Here is a 17653-nt window from a genome sequence, read left to right on the forward strand (position 1 = left end):
AACTCCACCTCAAAAAGCGGCCCGCACCTGGACCCCCCCCCCAACTTTGGATTGTGCATACGGTAGTGCCATTGTGGCCACTGCATGCACTATCTAAACCATGCTAATTATTCAAACTGACAAGGCAATGTTAAACTTTATTCTAAAGGTGCATAATTCTTTATTGTTGTACTTTAATGGGGTATTTATTGCTTCTTTAACTCCATTTTTTATGTTGCGAATGTTTCTGCGTCTGCGCAACTGCCTCGACCAACAGGCGCTTGTGTGGAACACTCGGGCACAACATATGTCCGACCTGGAGTACTAAATTTGTAGTTCTCGCTCGGCCTACATCACACTGTATGCCAAAACTAATCCAGTAGCTGATCAAGTGGCTCCAAATAATCCTGTAAAGCTTGCGTAAAGTCGTCGAAGCTAATTTTTAACTCTTGTTCTTGCCACCGGAAGACCGCAGATGACGCGCAGCAGATGACAATGCGCCAGCAACGACGCATCTCACTGACCACACGGTCGCATTGGCTTCCAATGCATGTAAAGCACTTGCTTGGTTGAACACATTGGGCTCCTTCCGTACAACAAATTTACGGAGGCACCCAAACACCATTCTTCGCCTACGTCACCGAGTGGCGAAGCACGTTGTATAGTTTATTTTAGCACTAGCGCCACTGTGTGGCATATCTAAAGCAGTGGGTACGTGTTTGTATTTGCCTCAGGATTTCAGCTTCTATAGCATTTAATTTCTTGTGTGGAGTAGGAAAGGTACTTCTCTTCTGCATAATAAGCGAGAGTCTTTCTCCATATTTTTCGGGGAGGGGGTGTGATAAGCGTGATCGTCAGGTGTGCGGTGCGAGTTCACGCACTGCCTTGTCCACTGCTTCATTACCCTCCAGTCCTTCGTGTTTGGGACACCATTTGATATTGTATTTTTTCTTCAATTCAGCTGGAAGAAGGTTTTTGAGGCGTTTTGGTATTCTTCCTGCGGCAAGATTCAATACTGCTCTCTTGGAGTCTGTTATTAGGTTCAGACTTCTGCTCGTATTTTCGTCGAGTCGAATTGCCATGAGGATGGCGCCAGTCTCCGCTTCTTCTGTGTTTGACTGTCTAATTGTCATACAATCTGGCATAGCTCCCTTGAAATCTGTGACCACTAGTGTGGCGTTGGTTTTGTCACATGTTCCAGCATGTGTATAGACCGTGTTTTCACGATCCTTGAATTTTTTTTCTGAGGTATTTGACTCTCGCTTGCCTTCTGTCTTTGTGTACCTATGTCTATGGGGTCTATGTTTTTCGGTACAGGAAGGGTTTTGATGTGACTGTGCTGTTCAGGTTTCAAGTCCGTCATGGCGTCCAGTCGTGTTCTTTCTGGGGGGCTACCTATCGTCCAAAGGATGGTTCTCCCAGTTCTAGTGGTGGCAAGGCTTTCCTTCTGGGTGATTAGTAATGCCTCCTTGATCTCTTCGAAGGTGTTGTACACTCCTAATTGAAATAATTTTTCCGTGGACGTGTACTATGGTAGGCCCACTGCTGCTTTATATGCCGTCCTGATCATAATGTTTGTTAGTTCTTTTTCTTGTTTGTTTAGGTTGTGATATGGTAAGCTGTACGCCAGCCTACTCGTGACGAGGGCTTGCATGATTCTTAATGTTTCCTCTTCCCTCAATCTGGCTCTGCCTTTAGTGATTCCCTTCACAATTTGGGCTAGCTTGGTTGAAGATTTACTGATTTTTTTCAATAGTTAGATCGGCTCTTCCATTTCTTTGCATGGTCATTCCCAGGATGCGAATGTGGTCACCTTCTGGGATTACGGATTGGTTAATCTTCACAGCTATCTTCTCTCCCTTGTCGCTGCTTCGGTGTGCGCGGATTCTTACTATCTCTGATTTTTCCGGGGCGCACTGGAGTCCATTTTGGCCTGCCAGCTTTACTACCCAGTTTATGGCGTTCTGAAGATTCCTTTCTTTTCTGAAGTTGACCCTTGCGACGCCCATATCGTTATCATCTGCATAGATGACGTGTCCAAGGTTTGGGAGTTCTCTCAGCTTGTTTGCGATCTTTATCATGGAAATGTTAAAGAGGAGAGGGGATATGATGGGTCCCTGTGGCGCGCCTGCATTTGACATCTGAAAGGGTTTTGATCTCAGGTGGCCAATTCCTACCGTTGCTGTTCTGTTGGATAGGAACGCTGTTACGAACTTGAAGGTTCTTTCGCCGCAGCTCATTTCGCTGAGAGTTTCTAAAATGGCTTTGTGGGAGACGTTATCAAATGCTGCCTTCAAGTCCAGGACTAAGATAAAGTGCTCTCCCTGAGCAACCTTCTTTATTACTTATTCCTTTATGAGTAGGAAGGCGTCCTGTGTGGACAGTCCTGCACAAAAGCCTATCCTGCTATTTGGGAAGATGCCGTTATCTTTTATGTAGTTGGTTAGCCGATTGGTGATAATTCCCTCATAGTTTCCCTACGCATGCCGTAAGAGACATAGGTCTATGGTTTTCAATTGTAGGCGGCTTGCCTGGTTTGGGAATAAATACAATATCCGAATGTCGCCATTCTGCTGGTACAGTGTCCGGTATCCAAAGTTTTTCATTTATGTATTCTGGGATTTCTTCCACCTGCTGAACTCCCATGTTTCTTAGCATGGCGTTTGTGACTCCATCTTTTCCTGGGGCACTTTTTTTTTTTTTTTGCCGACATCATTGCATTGAGGACTTCCTCGCTTGATATTTTCCTGTCCATATACTCGTTCTTACTTCCCTTTTATGTGTTTGGGTGGGTCTCCTTCTCTTGCGCTGTACAGTACTTATTTTTAAGGGCCTTGATAAGGTCTTCATCGCTCCCTGGGAAGGTGTGCGCCACTCTTCTCAAGTTGTGGTTGTTTTCTCGTCTTTTGGAGGCGGGTCTAGCATGCTTTTGAGTATAGCCCATGTTCTAGATGTGCTGCTGGTTCCTTTGAGCGACTCGTAGAAATTGTTCCAATTTTGTCTGCCTAGTTGATCTGCATATTCCTTTGCTTGCCTCGCGATTTCTTTGATTCTTTGTTTGAACTTCCTGTTTTTCTTTTGACTCTTCCATCTTTTCTTGAGGCTTCTCCTTGCATCCCACAGGTGAGCTAAATGGTTGTCTATGTTTGGGGTCAGTTCAGTTCTGTGTATAATCTCTGTGGAGTTCTTTTGCTTATTTTTAAGGTTGTCACTTCGTTTGGTTTTCTTCCATTTGCATGGAGTCTCTGTATTTTTTCCAGTTGGTTAGTTTTGCCACACCTAGTGGTTTCCGAAATTTGGTTGCGAGGGCCGTAATACTTCTGATGTTGTGATCGCTTCCGAGTGTTTCTTGTGTGTTAGTCCAGGTGATGTCATTCTGTTTCTTTGGTGAAGGTCAAGTCCGGGGATGTGTCTCTAGCGTGTTCATCCCCGGACCTGGTGAGATTTGTTGGGTCATTTATGTAGATCAGTCCCAACTGTTCAATTGCCCTGAGATGTCCCTCTCCTTTCGTACTGTTTCGCTCGTAGCCCCATTCCTTGTGCGGAGCATTGAAATTTCCTGTGGTGATTATTTTGTTGTTTCTAACAATTTTGCTAGATTCCCAGAGTAGATCCTCGAAGCATTCGTCCTTTTTTGATGGAGAGCTGTGCACATTTAAGACAGATGCTCTTTTTCCCCCTTCTGATTGGTAAAACTTCTATAAGCGTTGCTGATGGTTGTACTGTGAGTAGGGTGTGGTGACTGGCAAATCACGACTGGCAAAAATGTTCCCCAATTCCTTCCAAGAAACGTGCGCAAAGTGCGGAGAGATAGCCACGCTATTTCACGCAACCTGGGCGTGCCCGCGCATCTGGCCCCAGGAAAACAATAGTATACAGATTAATCCTATCGAGACATGGGAGGCAGCCCTTGCCAGCTCATCTCTCGAAGATCAGCAACGTCTGATGCAGAGAGCCAAGGTGGGAGCCGTTGCATCTGGAGCCCTGGACGTCGGGCCCCACCCATGAACTCCCTCTCAACTTTTCACCCCCGTCCCCTTCCCCTTTCTTCTCACAACAAAAGTTCTTCTACTACTAAAGCACTGGGCCAATCCTACGGCCGCTTTTTGATGCATGGGGCTTATGGGGAGTTTCACAACTCCTGTATCAAGTAACTCTGGACAATGGGGGGGGGGCTGCCCAGAAGTCTGCATTGTAAGCCTTGTACATTTTGAGCCAATCCAGGAACTCGCCCAGGGTTCCAAATGGACTTACGCTTGACGGGTAAAAAAGAAAAGGCAGTTTTGTTGATGTGACTAAGCTCGCCTTTGGTAGACTCTTTTTAGAACAAAATAGAGCACATTAATGTTCAGCCAAGTTGAAACCTGCTTATGCGAGGTTTGCCAAAATAAAAACCAGGAATTGACTTAGTGCATGCACTGTTATTCAGTTCATAAAGTTATCAAGTCAATTAGTAACGGCAGCTAATAAGTGTGACAGCTATCCTTGAGTGTAAACGGAGGTTACTGTGTTGAAATAAATGGTTGTTTTTGCGTCCAGTTTCAACTCGCGTGCCATTTTAAATTTGCTTCTTGGAAAAATTGCGCCGTAAGTAAGCTATACGTGGAGTAAAACTACTTTATTGCCTAGTTTTAGTGAGGGGATAACCCCGTCAGTGAAGAGCCCCATTCGCAGCAGTGCGTGCCGTGACATGGAGCCAATTTTCACCCATTATCTACTGCTGGTGTTTTGGCTAGTGGGAACAGCATGAGAAGTGTCATTTAAGTGTGCAGCTGGAATAAGGACCACCACAGGATCAACAATATGGCCAGATGTATAGCCCACCAGACTGATAAAGAAACTACCCAGATAAACTACCAGTTGCCGTCAGCGCTGTTTTGATTTCCACCAACTAGCTCAAATCACTGCCTCAACTCAGCTTTCAATGGTGTCCTTATCTTTGGCAGCCGGTGAGGAGGAGGAAAAAAAGGAAGACGACACCCCTGGCAGCCCGACGGGAACTGTTGGGAACGGTGTCGTGACCCCCAGCAGTGCCCACAGCAGCCATCGATCCACCGCCGACGTCTCGCACGTGGTGCGAAGCCTGTGGAACGGCACCCTGGGGCAGTCCGGGGTCGAGCCACCCACCTCACCCACCCAGCCACCGTCCTGCACTGGCGCTGCACCTGACACTGAGAGGACAGGTGCGCCCGTCCTGTTGCACGGTTTGGTTCTGTGGGTGGGCTCGCTCCACCAAGCGCCCCAACCACAGAAAGTGTCTCGATCTAAGTGTACCTCCGTTTGTGCACTATTGGTGAGGTAGTTTTCGGGTGTGGAAAGGAATAAACGAGTGCCCGATTGAGCTGATCCGGAAAGCTGCGTCTTGGAAAGGGCTGACAAAGTGCCTCTGCCACAAAATGCAAAAATATTGTGGGAGTTCCTGGAAAGTTTTGTGAAATGAGTGGATCATACGTACTGGCCATTATTCACTCTGTAGAAGCAGCTGAATCCACACTGAATTTTTGTTGTACAGTAGGATCTCGATGGGAAGATTTTGTTGAGGCCACATGCTGTTTTGTCCTTTCCTTCCTGCCATGTCAGTGAGGAATGCCACTTGAAAAGCATAAAACCTTGCTGTGGTTCCTTCCCTCACGCTGCCAGCACTTGCGGTGCATTACAGAACATTGAGAGAAAACTACAGCATCTGTGCAGTGCGCGGTGTCTCCCCTCCCCCTGCCAGGCCCGTCACATCACCTCTCAAATGCACCGGTCGTTCACGCGTTCGTATCAATCGGGGAGGCTCCAGAAACTATTCGTGTAGCGTATTTTATATAGCGTAGTCCATTCGAAACACCTCGAAAATTTGTATCATCGCAAAATTCAAACCAGTTGTAGTCGTATTGTAGAGATTCTACTGCATTCATGGGCAACAAAACTTGTTGCTCAATGTTGCCTTGCTGGTGTTGTCTTCCATGCATCTGCCTAATGCTGAGTATTGTGGGGTTACTGGCTACCTTCATGCATCGAATGCCAACATTGGCTTAAAGGGTGTCGCTACAGTGATGAAACTCTGGTTAGCTAGCTACGGTAGGCAGCAGTACCGCCCCTCCCCTTCTGAAATCCACCACGTGTCCGCAACATCACATAAGGGCACCACCACAATGGGTTCGACTTGCCGACAAAGCAACGACAGGCTCCAAAGGGCCAGTATGAACTAGGGGCTCTATTAGCCATGTGCAGTCTAACCTTATTACAAGAGACATTCTCAAGGGACCTGGTAAACGTGTCTCTTGCAACCCAGGTCTTTTGTATGCAGTGCTGCGAACAGGTCGAACATGGGAGAACAAACCAGACAGCTTTCATTCAGATGTCTCTTGTAACCAAGTGTCTCTTGTAACGAGGTTCTGCTGTAGCACATTGCACATTGGTTGCATCAATGGCGCAAAATGATTACAAAATATTAACTGCGCCTCAGCAACTGGCTGCAGGAGCGATATGGCGTTTAGACGTAGCTTGCGGGGCAAGAGCTCCCTCTGCGTTCGGGCTACAGTCTTGGTGCACGAAAAGGGGTAAAGGGGACCCTTCTTTTTTCCCCGCCGTATTTCCATTACATAATGTAATGCCACAGGAGTTGTTGACACAATCGTAGGTGCGTATTTTCTAGTTTTTCTCTAACACGGTGAAAGGAAAGGGGGCAGACTGCTTAGTGGTAGCCAGAAGAGAAGTGACACAAAAATGTCGTCGTGCAACCAGGTTTTTACTTGCTAATAACGGGCACTAAAGACGCCTTATTTACTTGCGTAATCAACCCACTTTTTTTTCCAAGAAACTTCGGCGTGAATTTGGGGGGAGGGTTCATTATGCGGGAAAAGTTTCAGCAGATTTTCGAAAGTTGTGAAACTTCATACGATAAAGATGCCAAGAGAAGCGCTGCCAAAACTTAACCTTTCTAGTTAAAACATTTAGGTAAGCGTAAGGAAATTTATTCTTTATTCCCAACGTGCTAGTGGCCACCTACCTGCCATCGTCCACCTACTCGCCATTGAGCTGTCCTCCTCACTGAAGTTGCTTGCTGTTTCACATTTGTCGTTAACCCACGGCGCATTGTCTCCCATGGCATAAACGCACTCCAAAACTTCTTTTCGTACACCAGGAACTTCCCTTTGGGCTCACTAAACAGACGGCGATCCCTGCTCATCGTCAAAGCCTCTTGTTTTCGCCAGTTGCGTTCATGCACTGGGTCAACTGCCGCCCAGCCGCGCAGTTTTCACATGCATCAATGCGTGCTCCACCACCTTCAGTTTAAAACTACATGTGCAGCTCATGTACGGGCCCATCGTGCACCGTGCAACAGGAGCACAAAAAAAAGGTTTGAACACAGCTCAACAAAACCATGGAGCGTAATGGAAAAGTTGCGGAACAGCACAGAGCAGGAAAGGAGTGCGGAGTACGTTTGGTGCTTTGTTCACACACCGCCGCCCGAACAGCTACAGAGCAGGGGAAGAGTGCGTAGTGGGCTTTGGGCTTTGTTCGCACACCGCATCATTTGAAGGTTTGTTTTGTGGTCAGCAGGTGGCTCTCTTTTGGTCGGTTTTTGGTGGAATTTGGGTCGATTTGAGCAGTTGTCAGTGCTATAACTGGACCTTCTTTCAGTAAAGTAGCCCTCTTGCGGCAGCCACCCGAACTACACTTTGGGGAATTATAGAACACGCCCCCTTTTTTTCTGCCTGCCTTGCGCAGTTGAGGAAGCCGTCCCAGGTGCCGTGCTTGGTTTTGGTGGCGGAGAAATGTTTCAATGGCAGCGGTAGCGCCTACCTGTCGGCTGCTTTCAGGGCTCAGGGAACGGAGCAGCACTCAGCTTGTCCGGCGTTCGCAACTGGCTGATTCAGCATGGCTTCGTATTGTTTACATTTTGCCCCCGAATAATGGCGGATCAATCGCTCTGAAAACGAGAGTAGCACGTGCGCAGAGCACTACTGGAAAAAGGTCCATTGATATTACGGCTCCAATACTTGCTCCTGGGCCTGGATATTTGGCTGGTTGGAAGAAAAATAGCTCTACTTTCTGAAAAGAGCGATTTAAAAAAAAGTTTTTGGCGAAATTTTAGGATTCTAAGACCCGTGTCTTCCCCAAGGCAAAAGTGATACCTACATTACATTTTTGAATGTGGGGGTAAGTGGCCTTGCTTCTTCGGAGCGCCATGTAGTGCCTGAGCTTGTGCCAAAGAAAGCAGCAAGTGTAACTCGCGCAGTTTTTTACGGTGGCATAAATCGTTGAGGGGCGAGTTCACCTTCACTGATGTCTCGCATTTTGGCTTCGTTTCTGCTTCATTCCCGTCAGCCTTAACTTGAAACCTGCATGCAATGAAAAATTGTCAACTTCGTTGCATCCAGGCAGGAGCTGATGCGGTGTGACAGTGTTCATACTTATTTCTCAGTGCGATGCACCCGTCACTTTTACTAGACTCGAATAATTCAACTCGGCTGTTGGTGAGAAGAGCCGCAGTGGGCTGTCAGTCGGCTGAGGCCGTGCCGTCTTCTCTGTCCCAGACGAAACGGGCGCCGGTGCCGAGCAGTGTGCCGGTGATCCAGTGGCCGCACCCTTTCAAGTGTTCACGGAGCCGACCGTGACCGGTGCAGTCTTCCCTGCACGTGGCTCCCCCATGGGCCCACCCATGGAGGAAGGGGACGAGAACAGGTAAGCTGCCGCACGCGTAGCTGTGTCTGCCCCGACCAAGGGACTGCCGCATAGGAATAACACTGTGTCCAGAGTTCAAAATTTTGGGGGTCTAACATGCCAAATATACACCTCGGGTTATGAGGTGCGTTGTAGTGGAGGGCCCTGGAGTATTTCTGACCACCTGGGGATCTTTAAGGGTGGACACTGGCCTTAAAACTTCTAGTTTGCAAGTAAACTATGTGTAACTTGTCAGTGTTGCTGCTTTTTTTCCCACTGATTTCGAATATGCCACTATTTTTTCAGTTGGGCAATTAGTTCCCAAGATAATTGGAGATAATTGGTCATTTTTGGTCAAGCAATAGACAAAACCGTGTTGGTCATAAAAGCGTAATCCTTATATTCAATATTATGAACCCTGGTGAATGCAAAAATCGAAGCAGTTTTTTGATGCACCACTTGAAAATAATTTCACAGCTCATTAAACTTCAGTGTTTGAAATGGGCCCTCAAAATGGTTCATTAACACCGGTGCCACCAAAGTTTAATGAGCTGTAAAATTAGTTCCAAGCGACGCACCAAAAAACTTCTTTGTTTTTTAATTCCCCAAGGTTCATAGTATTGGAAAATATAAGGATTACAGTTTTATGACCAACACGGTTTTGTCTGTTGTTTGACTGAAAATGGCCAATTATCCCCAATTATCTTGGGAACTAATTGCTCAACTGAAAAAATAGTGGCATATTTGAAATCAGTGGGAAAAAAGCAGGCAAGACTGACAAGTTTCAGAGTTTACTTGCGAATTAGTTGTTTCAAGACCAGTGTCCACCCTTAAAGGCCAACTGCATTCAAATTTCACCCTGGCTAAATGCCTTCGAAATGTGTAGTAGGTACCATGAGAACTACTGCGACGCGACCGGTAGCTCAGTGGAATGCGTGGTTATTCAGTTTCAGGCACTCAAAATAACGCCCTTGCAGACGACAAAGCACCTGCCGGCGTGTCGCGCAAACAGCCATTTAGTGGAAGTGACATGCCAGCCGTCCAGGCCGATCGGCCTGCCTCGCAGCGGGAGAATCCAGGAAACTCGCATTTCGCGCCGCCGGTACGCCTGGCTTTCATAGCTCCGATGAAGTTTCGTTAACCCTACGCTTCTCTCCGTTTCGAGTGTCGCCGCGACATCATGCCTACACAGTGTGCTGCTGTCGGAGCGCATGAATAGTGTCGGGCTTGCGGGACAAGCGCTCGCTTTTCTTCGCGCCCCCCACACCCCCGCACGCGCGCGCTCACCCTCTCCTCCTGGCTGGCTTAGCCGGCCGCGTCGGCCGGTCCGCACAGCTTGCGCCGTCAGGCCAGGCCGTCTTGCCGCTCGCGCCGACGCCTGATACGTCACTTCCGCCTGCTCGTAATGGCCGCGTTTTGCCCAGTTTCGTTTTCAAAATCGTCGATTTTTGCTGGTCGCTTGCGGCGTAATTACGCACATTTTAGGCGTCATACTTCGTACATCGCGGTCTTTTTAGTAGGGGTGTGCGAATATTCGAAACTTCGAATATTCGATTCGAATTTTTTGGTATTCGATTCGATTCGAACGACACTTTTATTGTTCGAAATATTCGAACCACCTAAAACTAAAAAAAAAAAAAGAAAAAAGAAAAAAAAAATTCAGAGCGTGTTTGTATCGGTGTTTATTTACAGTGGACTCTGGATGATACGATTCTGGGGGTGCGAATTTCGGGATGATACGAATTTCCGAAAAGTCCTGGCGAAATTGCATCGTTTGCAATGGGAAAAATTTCGGCTGTTACAAACGGACCTGCGCGGCCCGGCGGAAGATACGAATGAGCCGGCGAGGCACCCGACTGCCGAACGAGCAAGTGACGGCTCTCGCTCCCCTACTTGTCACTCTTTCTCCAGAAACGGCCGGGCTGTTGTTTTCTGCTCGCGAAAACTCTCTGCGCTCTGCGCACGCCCAACGCGCTGACACCGCCGCGAAACCACCCCCACGCTGCGTGCGGCGCGGCCGGCGGCGTCAACATGGCGTCGGCTCCAGCCGCGAAGGGGCGCGGGCGCTCGAGCGACCGCTTCTAACCGCTCTTTAAAATGCGGCTCAAGGGAGACACGAAGTTGCTTGTGCGGTAAAGGAGCTGATAATACATGCGAAAACGGTACTATAAAACATCATCCGTGCCGCTAGTAAAAGCGCCCATAAAATATTTGCTGGGGTGCTAAGCCTAACCATCTCCGGCGGAGCCAAGCCGGCTGTCTCGATCTCATCGCAAGTAGTCAGGCTCCTCCATTCTGCCGCGCGCGTCGTGCATCATTTTCTGACCGAGGTAGGCGCTACCGCGGGCGCGAAATCGTCGATGTGGGCGTGAAAATACAGCGCTCGCAGAGCCGAGGCGAGCGAATCGCGTGCAAAAACGCACCATGCGGTTCACGCTTGGCACGGGGGTTAAAAAAAGCAGAAAAAATCACGAATTTCTTCACGCGAAAGTAGAAAAAGAAATAAACGAAAACTTTTTTCAGCGCTAAATTTTTTCGTCTGTTGGTTCATACGAATTTCGGATGATACGAATATTTTTCGCAGTCCCGCGAGATTAGTATCATCAAGATTTTACTGTATCAGCGCGCGGCAATGTGCACGGGCTCGGGCATGCCAGCCACTAGTGTCTCAAGTGAGCGGCTGTTTTCGGTATCTGGTAAAGTGGTACGAGCAGGAGGTTGTCACTGCTCCCCGAACATGTCGAGCAGTTAACCCTTCTCCATGTGAACATTTAAGTGAGTGCAGACCTTAACCTGTTGAGTGCAATGGTATTGTGTAACTCCTAATTTTACTTTGTGTGATTTGTTGTGCAATAAAGTTGCAGTTTTTGTCTCTAGATGGTGAAAACATTAATTTTGCAAAAAACAATAAGTATTCGTATTCGAAAAATATTCGATTCGATTCGAACTTTGTTTTTATTATTCGAATTCGCTTCGAAATTAAAAAATTGATATTCGCACACCCCTACTTTTTAGTCATACTATGCAGGAACAGTGATTTCGCGCGGTCGAAATTTTGAGTGCAGTTGGCCTTTAATGTGCGCCAAAATCATTGCACACACGGACACCTTCGCTTTTAGCCTGCATATGAAAAGCAGCCCCTGTGGAGCTCGATTGAACCCGCATCCTTGAGAACAGCGCCACAACTCCTTGGCTATTGAGCCACTGCAGTGGGTGAACATTCAGTGTTCATTACCGCTTCCCAGAAACCAGCAGGCACAAAGACGAGTGCTGTGTGCACTCACACACGCCCGCACACACTCCTCAATCTGCCGCTCACAGCGACAAAGCAATGGCAAGTGGCTAGAGTTCACAAGGGAGATGGAAATGAAGCGTAGGCTCGTATGAGCAGCTTAGAAGCTCTGGCATTACTGTGCCATCTGTCGAGTGGCTCTCATAACAGTGTGATAGCTCTTGAAGTCAAAAGAACTGCAGTCAAATCGCAGCCGTTGTCTTTGTGGTACCTTTTTGGTTCGAAGGACCGTGCTGTGGGGGCTCATTCACCCTTCCACGCTAGTATCGTATGCCTCGGTGTTTCTTAACAAATCAAGGTGGCCTTTAATTTTCAGTGCTGACAGGGAATTCGTTGCAACAAAAAAGAAGGAAGTTGATAGGGTAGTGTTCGGCTTACAGTGAACGGACTGGTCCCAGCCAACCACACTGCTGGTTGCAGCAACGCAGCACAAAAATGATGTGATGTGAACTCAAAACATGCCTTGTTTTTATTTCGGTAATGCTTTTTGACACTTGTCAGCAGTATGCTGGGGGGGGGGCACAGCACTGATATGCCCTGTACATGTTTGTCAGACGTCAGTCATGCTACTGGTTTGTGGGGGAGTTTTGGGTGTCCCAAGGACTGTTGTTGGGGGCCATGCTGTTGGCTAAGAGTTTGGTAAAGGGCTTGTTCTAAAGCAGCGTGACACTGAAACCACCTCCGAGATGGCCTGGACTCTGCTGGTCACAGGCTCATGTCTGCATCGTCTTCTGTGCAGGCCTCCGACCAGCTACAGCCAGCCGCCGCTGCCTCGCAATCAAGCCGAGGGTCTCCAGTACCGAGTGCCCTTTGCTGAACTCGAGCCCGAGGTCAGCTGCTGTGCACGTACCAATTCTGCTTACTAGCGGTATATTGATGATCGTCATTATCATCAGACTATCTACGCCCACTGCAGGGATAAGTCCTCTCCCATGGATCTCCAATTACCCCGGTCCTGTGCTAACTGCGACCAATTTATCCCCGCAAACTTCTTGATCTCTTCTGCCCACCTAACCTTCTGCCGCCCCCTGCCACGCATGCCTTCTCTAGGGATCCACTCTGTTGCCCTTAATGACCAACCGTTTTCTTGCCTTCGCATTACAGGCCGTGCCCATTTCTTCTTGTCAATTTCTACTAATATGTCCTTAACACGCATTTGTTCCCTGACCCACTCCTTAATGTTCCACCCATCATCTTCCATTCCATTGCCTGCTGAGTCATCCTTAATTTAAGTTAGACCCTTTTGGCAAGCCTCGAAGTTTCTGCTCCGTATGTGAGTACCGGCAAGGTGCAGCTGTCGTACACTTTCTTCTTCAAGGACAAGGGTAGGGAAGAAAGTGTATGACAGCTGCATCTTACCAGTATAACACGTGTTCAGTAATTTCTCACTTGTCATAGTTACGTAGTTCTCCGTGAAGTTGTGCACTTTAGGAACTCCTGCCTGCTGTCAGTGCATGGGCTCCTGCCAAAGGCGTGTGGTGATGGGAAACGGCTGGAACTCGTGTTTTATTGGAACTCTGCCAAAACAAATTGTACCAAGATGGTGCAAAACAAAACTGCTCAGACGACTACTCACCCATGGGAAGTGTAATCTCAGTAGGTATGAAGGGTGCTCATCAGTCCCAGTTTAATGATAAAAAGCATGGGCTGCTACAGGGAGGTGCGTGGTTGCAGGAAATTCCAACAAATGGCGAGCGCTATGTGAAGGCGGGAAGATTGAACTGAATTTGTTTTCAGAGGGGTGTAAGCTAAAACAGTTTGGTGCAGGCCATAATTCAATATATCCAAGTGTCTGTATGACGAGGTTAGAGTGTATAGATTGCAATCTTGTGTTTTGTGCCACAGGGCATGCGCTCAAGAAATTTAAAGCGTCTGACCCTATTAATGGTGGCCAATGTCAATTGTCCACGAATGGGCGAACAGTCTACGACCAAGGAGAGCTCTCTGCAATGGTGTTTTGCTCTGCATTGCAGCCCATGCCGGATGATGAGGATGCGGAAGATGGTGTGGAGGATGACGAGGATGGCGTCCAAGGTGTCGAGCCCCTGGCGGAAGACACCAACTTCACCTACGCACCTTCCAAGAGCTTCGTCCGCAAGGTCAGCTCTTCCTTCTTGCCACGCAGTCCTTGGACAGAACCGTTTGTACGCTAAGAACTGGACTGGTCATTTGGAACCTCACGACTTTGTCACCAAAGCATGCTCCTCTGCACTTGATTCTACCAACTAGAACCTGTCAGATGTCAGGACAATGGCGATTTAGTGCGAAGCACTGTTTAGGGCTAGTCTAAAGTTTATCTTTCCTCCTGATTTTGCACTTTCAAGCTCTGATTTCAAGGCCCTAGTTGACCAGCATGGATGCCTGAGGTCGCCTGATAGAAAAGTTTCTAGTATCCTCCGGAGCGTGCCTTTTCAACAAGAAACAGCCTACATGCCATAACTTAGTACACAACACATACTCGCGTCTTGACTTGGCCATGACTGAGGTAGCCTGATAGAGAAGTTTCTAATATCCTCCGGAGCATGCCTTTTCAACGAAAAACAGCCTACATGCCATAACTTAGAACACAACACATACTCGCGTCTTGACTTGGCCATCATGTCGGCAGTTCTCTTTCCATCACTTGAGTGGGGCGTGGGCACAGACCCATATGGCAGTGACGACTTCCCTACCTCACTAGCGTACATAGGGAAAGGCGCAAACAGTTCCACTTTCCCTAAAAGGTTCAGTGAAGCAAGAGCAAACTGAAGTACCTTTATGGAAACATCCAAACTACTCTCCGCATCCACAACACGCCTACACGTGGAGGAAGCAGCCCAACTCATCAGGGCGCACGTTCTCGGCATTGCCGGAAAGTCTCTTCCCCAGGCCTCTGCTGCCCCGTGCAACCCAAGAATGCCCTGGTGGAATGAGGACTGTAGGCAGGCGTAAGAGGCCCAGAACAAGGCGCGGGGCATCCTTCATCGGTACCCCACGTCCAGTAACCTCAAAAGTGTGAAGGCACTTGGTAAGCGTGTGCACCAAGAGGTGAAGCGAGAGGGTCGGTCCTATCGTACATTAACTCATACACAGACACCCTCAAGGTTCGGACGCGAATACGCAAACTTATCGGACAACAGACACACAGCCTGTCCCTGGTTAGCACAACAGGGGACACACTCGAAGACCAGGCTAACAAAACTTTCACAGCACTTCCAACATGTGTCCAGTTCTGCACACTACTCACACTTTCATGAAACACAAGACATTAATTGAAAAGAAGTCCTTGGAGATAACAAGTCGACCACTTCTTGTAACACCCCCTGTTCACTTCATGAGCTGAAGATGGCTCTCTGTACTTGTAAGCCTTCAGCTCCAGGCATAGACGCCGCATACGCCATGATGCGACGCCTACATTCTGACGACACTCTTGAAACACTTCTATACCTATACAGCAAAATATGGCTTTCAGGGCACGTTTCCAGGTCTTGAAAGGAGGCTGTAGTATTTGCTTTCCTAAAGGAGGGGAAGGACCTTCCTTCTCCCGCCATCTTTTGACCCATTGCCCTGACAAGCTGCCTGTGTAAGCTTCTCGAAGATGACAAACTGGGGGCTCGTGCACTTCTTACAGGTGACCTCGACGCCTCTCACCGCGGGGGTACCTCTGGTGGGCGAAGACTTCACGGTGGGTGGCCTGACCGCCATGGTGCAAGCGGTGGCCATCGCAGGTGCCCCAGACGACACCCAGGGGGAGCAGCAGCCACCCGTCGCACCACAACCGGTAGGTGGGCTCGGGGCAGTGTGCAGGCGTGGGGGCTCCTCCCAGTTCAGAAAGAGCTCCTAAACAGTGCTAGCTGGGGCTGATGCTACGTTCAGGCTTTAATGTAGCTGCATATGACAAATAGTAGAAAAACCTGGCGGCCAGGCGAAACTTTGGCGTTGACAAGCAACGCGGACACCACAGAAATGTTTGCGTCGGGAAGACGCTGATGAGCAGCGGTGTTATCAGTGACAATTGCTAACATGCGCATCTGCAGCCGGGTGCCAGACAGCATGCCTCTATAGTGGTTCAAAGGGTTTCTCTGCAAATGTGGCCCAAACATTGCCGCCATCTGTAATGCTGGCCAAAGGTCAGACGATTGTCTGCTGCTGCCTGCGTATTCTTCGAACCCTTTCAGAGTCCCCCTTTTCTTCAATGCGCGAGCATTCCTTCATGACTCCTCCCAGAACTGTCTGCCTGTCTGTAACATGGGGATGTTCAATAGAAGGCTTTGGGATGCATGCATGCATGAAGCATGCATACAAGGTAGGATACAGGGTGGCATCAAGGGGGGGATGCTTCTGCATGACATTTCGAGATGCTTTCTGCATCTTCAAATGTCGTGCAGAAAGCAAGAAAAGAGTCAGTACACATTGTTTTGGTAATTTACTCAATGCAAAAGGAGCGTTGGCGACTGAACCACAACGCCAAAAAAGCGGAAACAAAATTCCGGTAAGGTATATGACATACTTTCAGACGGACATGCAATCGCTCAAGTACCAGACAGCATAAAATGGTGTATACTGTTCCAAAATAAACATTTCAAATAAGTTTCTCAGTTTCTACACAAACAAATGATTGATGTGAGTGCAGGGTGCCTACCAACCTGGTAAACAGGAAAAACTGGTAATTATCTGGGATTTTGAATAGTCTGAAAAAACTCGGGGAAAACTCGTGGAATTTGTGCTTCTACCAGGCAAAATTAGCTGTACTTTATAAAGGAAGCGAAATTCACGGAAATGCTGGCTCAAGTAAGAGCAGTTCAAAAGTGGACAGCCCTCTGGAGCTGTCGCTGATGGCGCTCTCTGAAGTCACTGGTTCCAGCGAGGACTCTCTTCATACAGCTTGCAAGTCACCTCCCCTTCCCGACCCCCATGTGCTACGCCATAGTGCTACAGTTGTCTGTCCCGACTCTGACGCAGTTCTTCAAATTCAGTCATTGGCTTTGTAGGATGGTGAGAACAAGAAGCCCCAGATCTTTACCTGTAATGGTTGTCTTGTGGACACTTCGATTCATTGTCTCAGAGTGCTCGGCAGATGGCTTTTGCAAAGCGACCAATTCAGGGAAGTCCTCGCGGAGTGTGCTGCTATGCACTTAGCACAACACCGACGCTTGTTGCGATTCGTGGGCGATATCCGTAGTCTCATCAAACGTGATGCTGTATAAAACCACAGTTCTTACTCTTTCTGTGATGATAGAGCTGAATAGAGCTGTGATGATAGAGCCCAGGGCCCCCCCTCTGGATCCACTGCATGCATAGAGGTGTAACAGTGGAGAGAATGCTTCTGCACTATGTGGCAATTCCGCTCTGGAGTTTCTATGGCATTTTTCACCCGAGAGGCATGGCCCAAGCGAGCCTTGGAAGATGAGCCGAGCATGGCACTGCCTGGAGCGGCATGCTCATCCCGTCTGCTCTGGATCGCTGCAGTTGCTGGACCAGCAGCAGCCAGAGGGGGCCCCTTCCGCCTCCGCGGCTGCTCCTGTTGAAGACCCCGCCGTGCTGGCCGCCAAGCGTCGCTTCTCGGTCGCCGCACCAGGAGACCTCAGGTGGGAGACCATGGTGGGGGGGTTCGATTGTCCACACTGCCATCTGCAGTGGTCTTTAGCCTGGGCCCTGTGCCGAGCTTTGCCAGTATGGCCGAGTCCTGCTCATAGTCCAAGGCTTGTCCCAACAGTGCTCCTTTCACGGGAGAATGTGATGGGGATC

At 48.6% G+C, this 17653-nt stretch overlaps 1 protein-coding gene across 2 annotated transcripts in view; it reads left to right on the plus strand.

The window, feature by feature from the left end:
* LOC144159639 (uncharacterized) overlaps positions 1–17653 on the plus strand; it is a 69951-nt gene that overhangs the window by 30427 nt on the left and 21871 nt on the right. For both annotated transcript variants that reach the window (XM_077691245.1, XM_077691246.1), the window contains exons 12-17: positions 4926–5162; positions 8508–8655; positions 12666–12756; positions 13900–14025; positions 15537–15686; positions 17375–17493. In XM_077691245.1, coding sequence (XP_077547371.1) covers positions 4926–5162; positions 8508–8655; positions 12666–12756; positions 13900–14025; positions 15537–15686; positions 17375–17493 — 871 coding nt within the window. The remainder of the gene's footprint in view (positions 1–4925; positions 5163–8507; positions 8656–12665; positions 12757–13899; positions 14026–15536; positions 15687–17374; positions 17494–17653) is intronic.

Source organism: Haemaphysalis longicornis, unplaced genomic scaffold, assembly GCF_048455015.1.
Source record: "Haemaphysalis longicornis isolate Haplotype H1 unplaced genomic scaffold, Haemaphysalis longicornis Haplotype H1 scaffold_10, whole genome shotgun sequence".
NCBI classification, from domain to species: Eukaryota; Metazoa; Arthropoda; class Arachnida; order Ixodida; family Ixodidae; genus Haemaphysalis; species Haemaphysalis longicornis.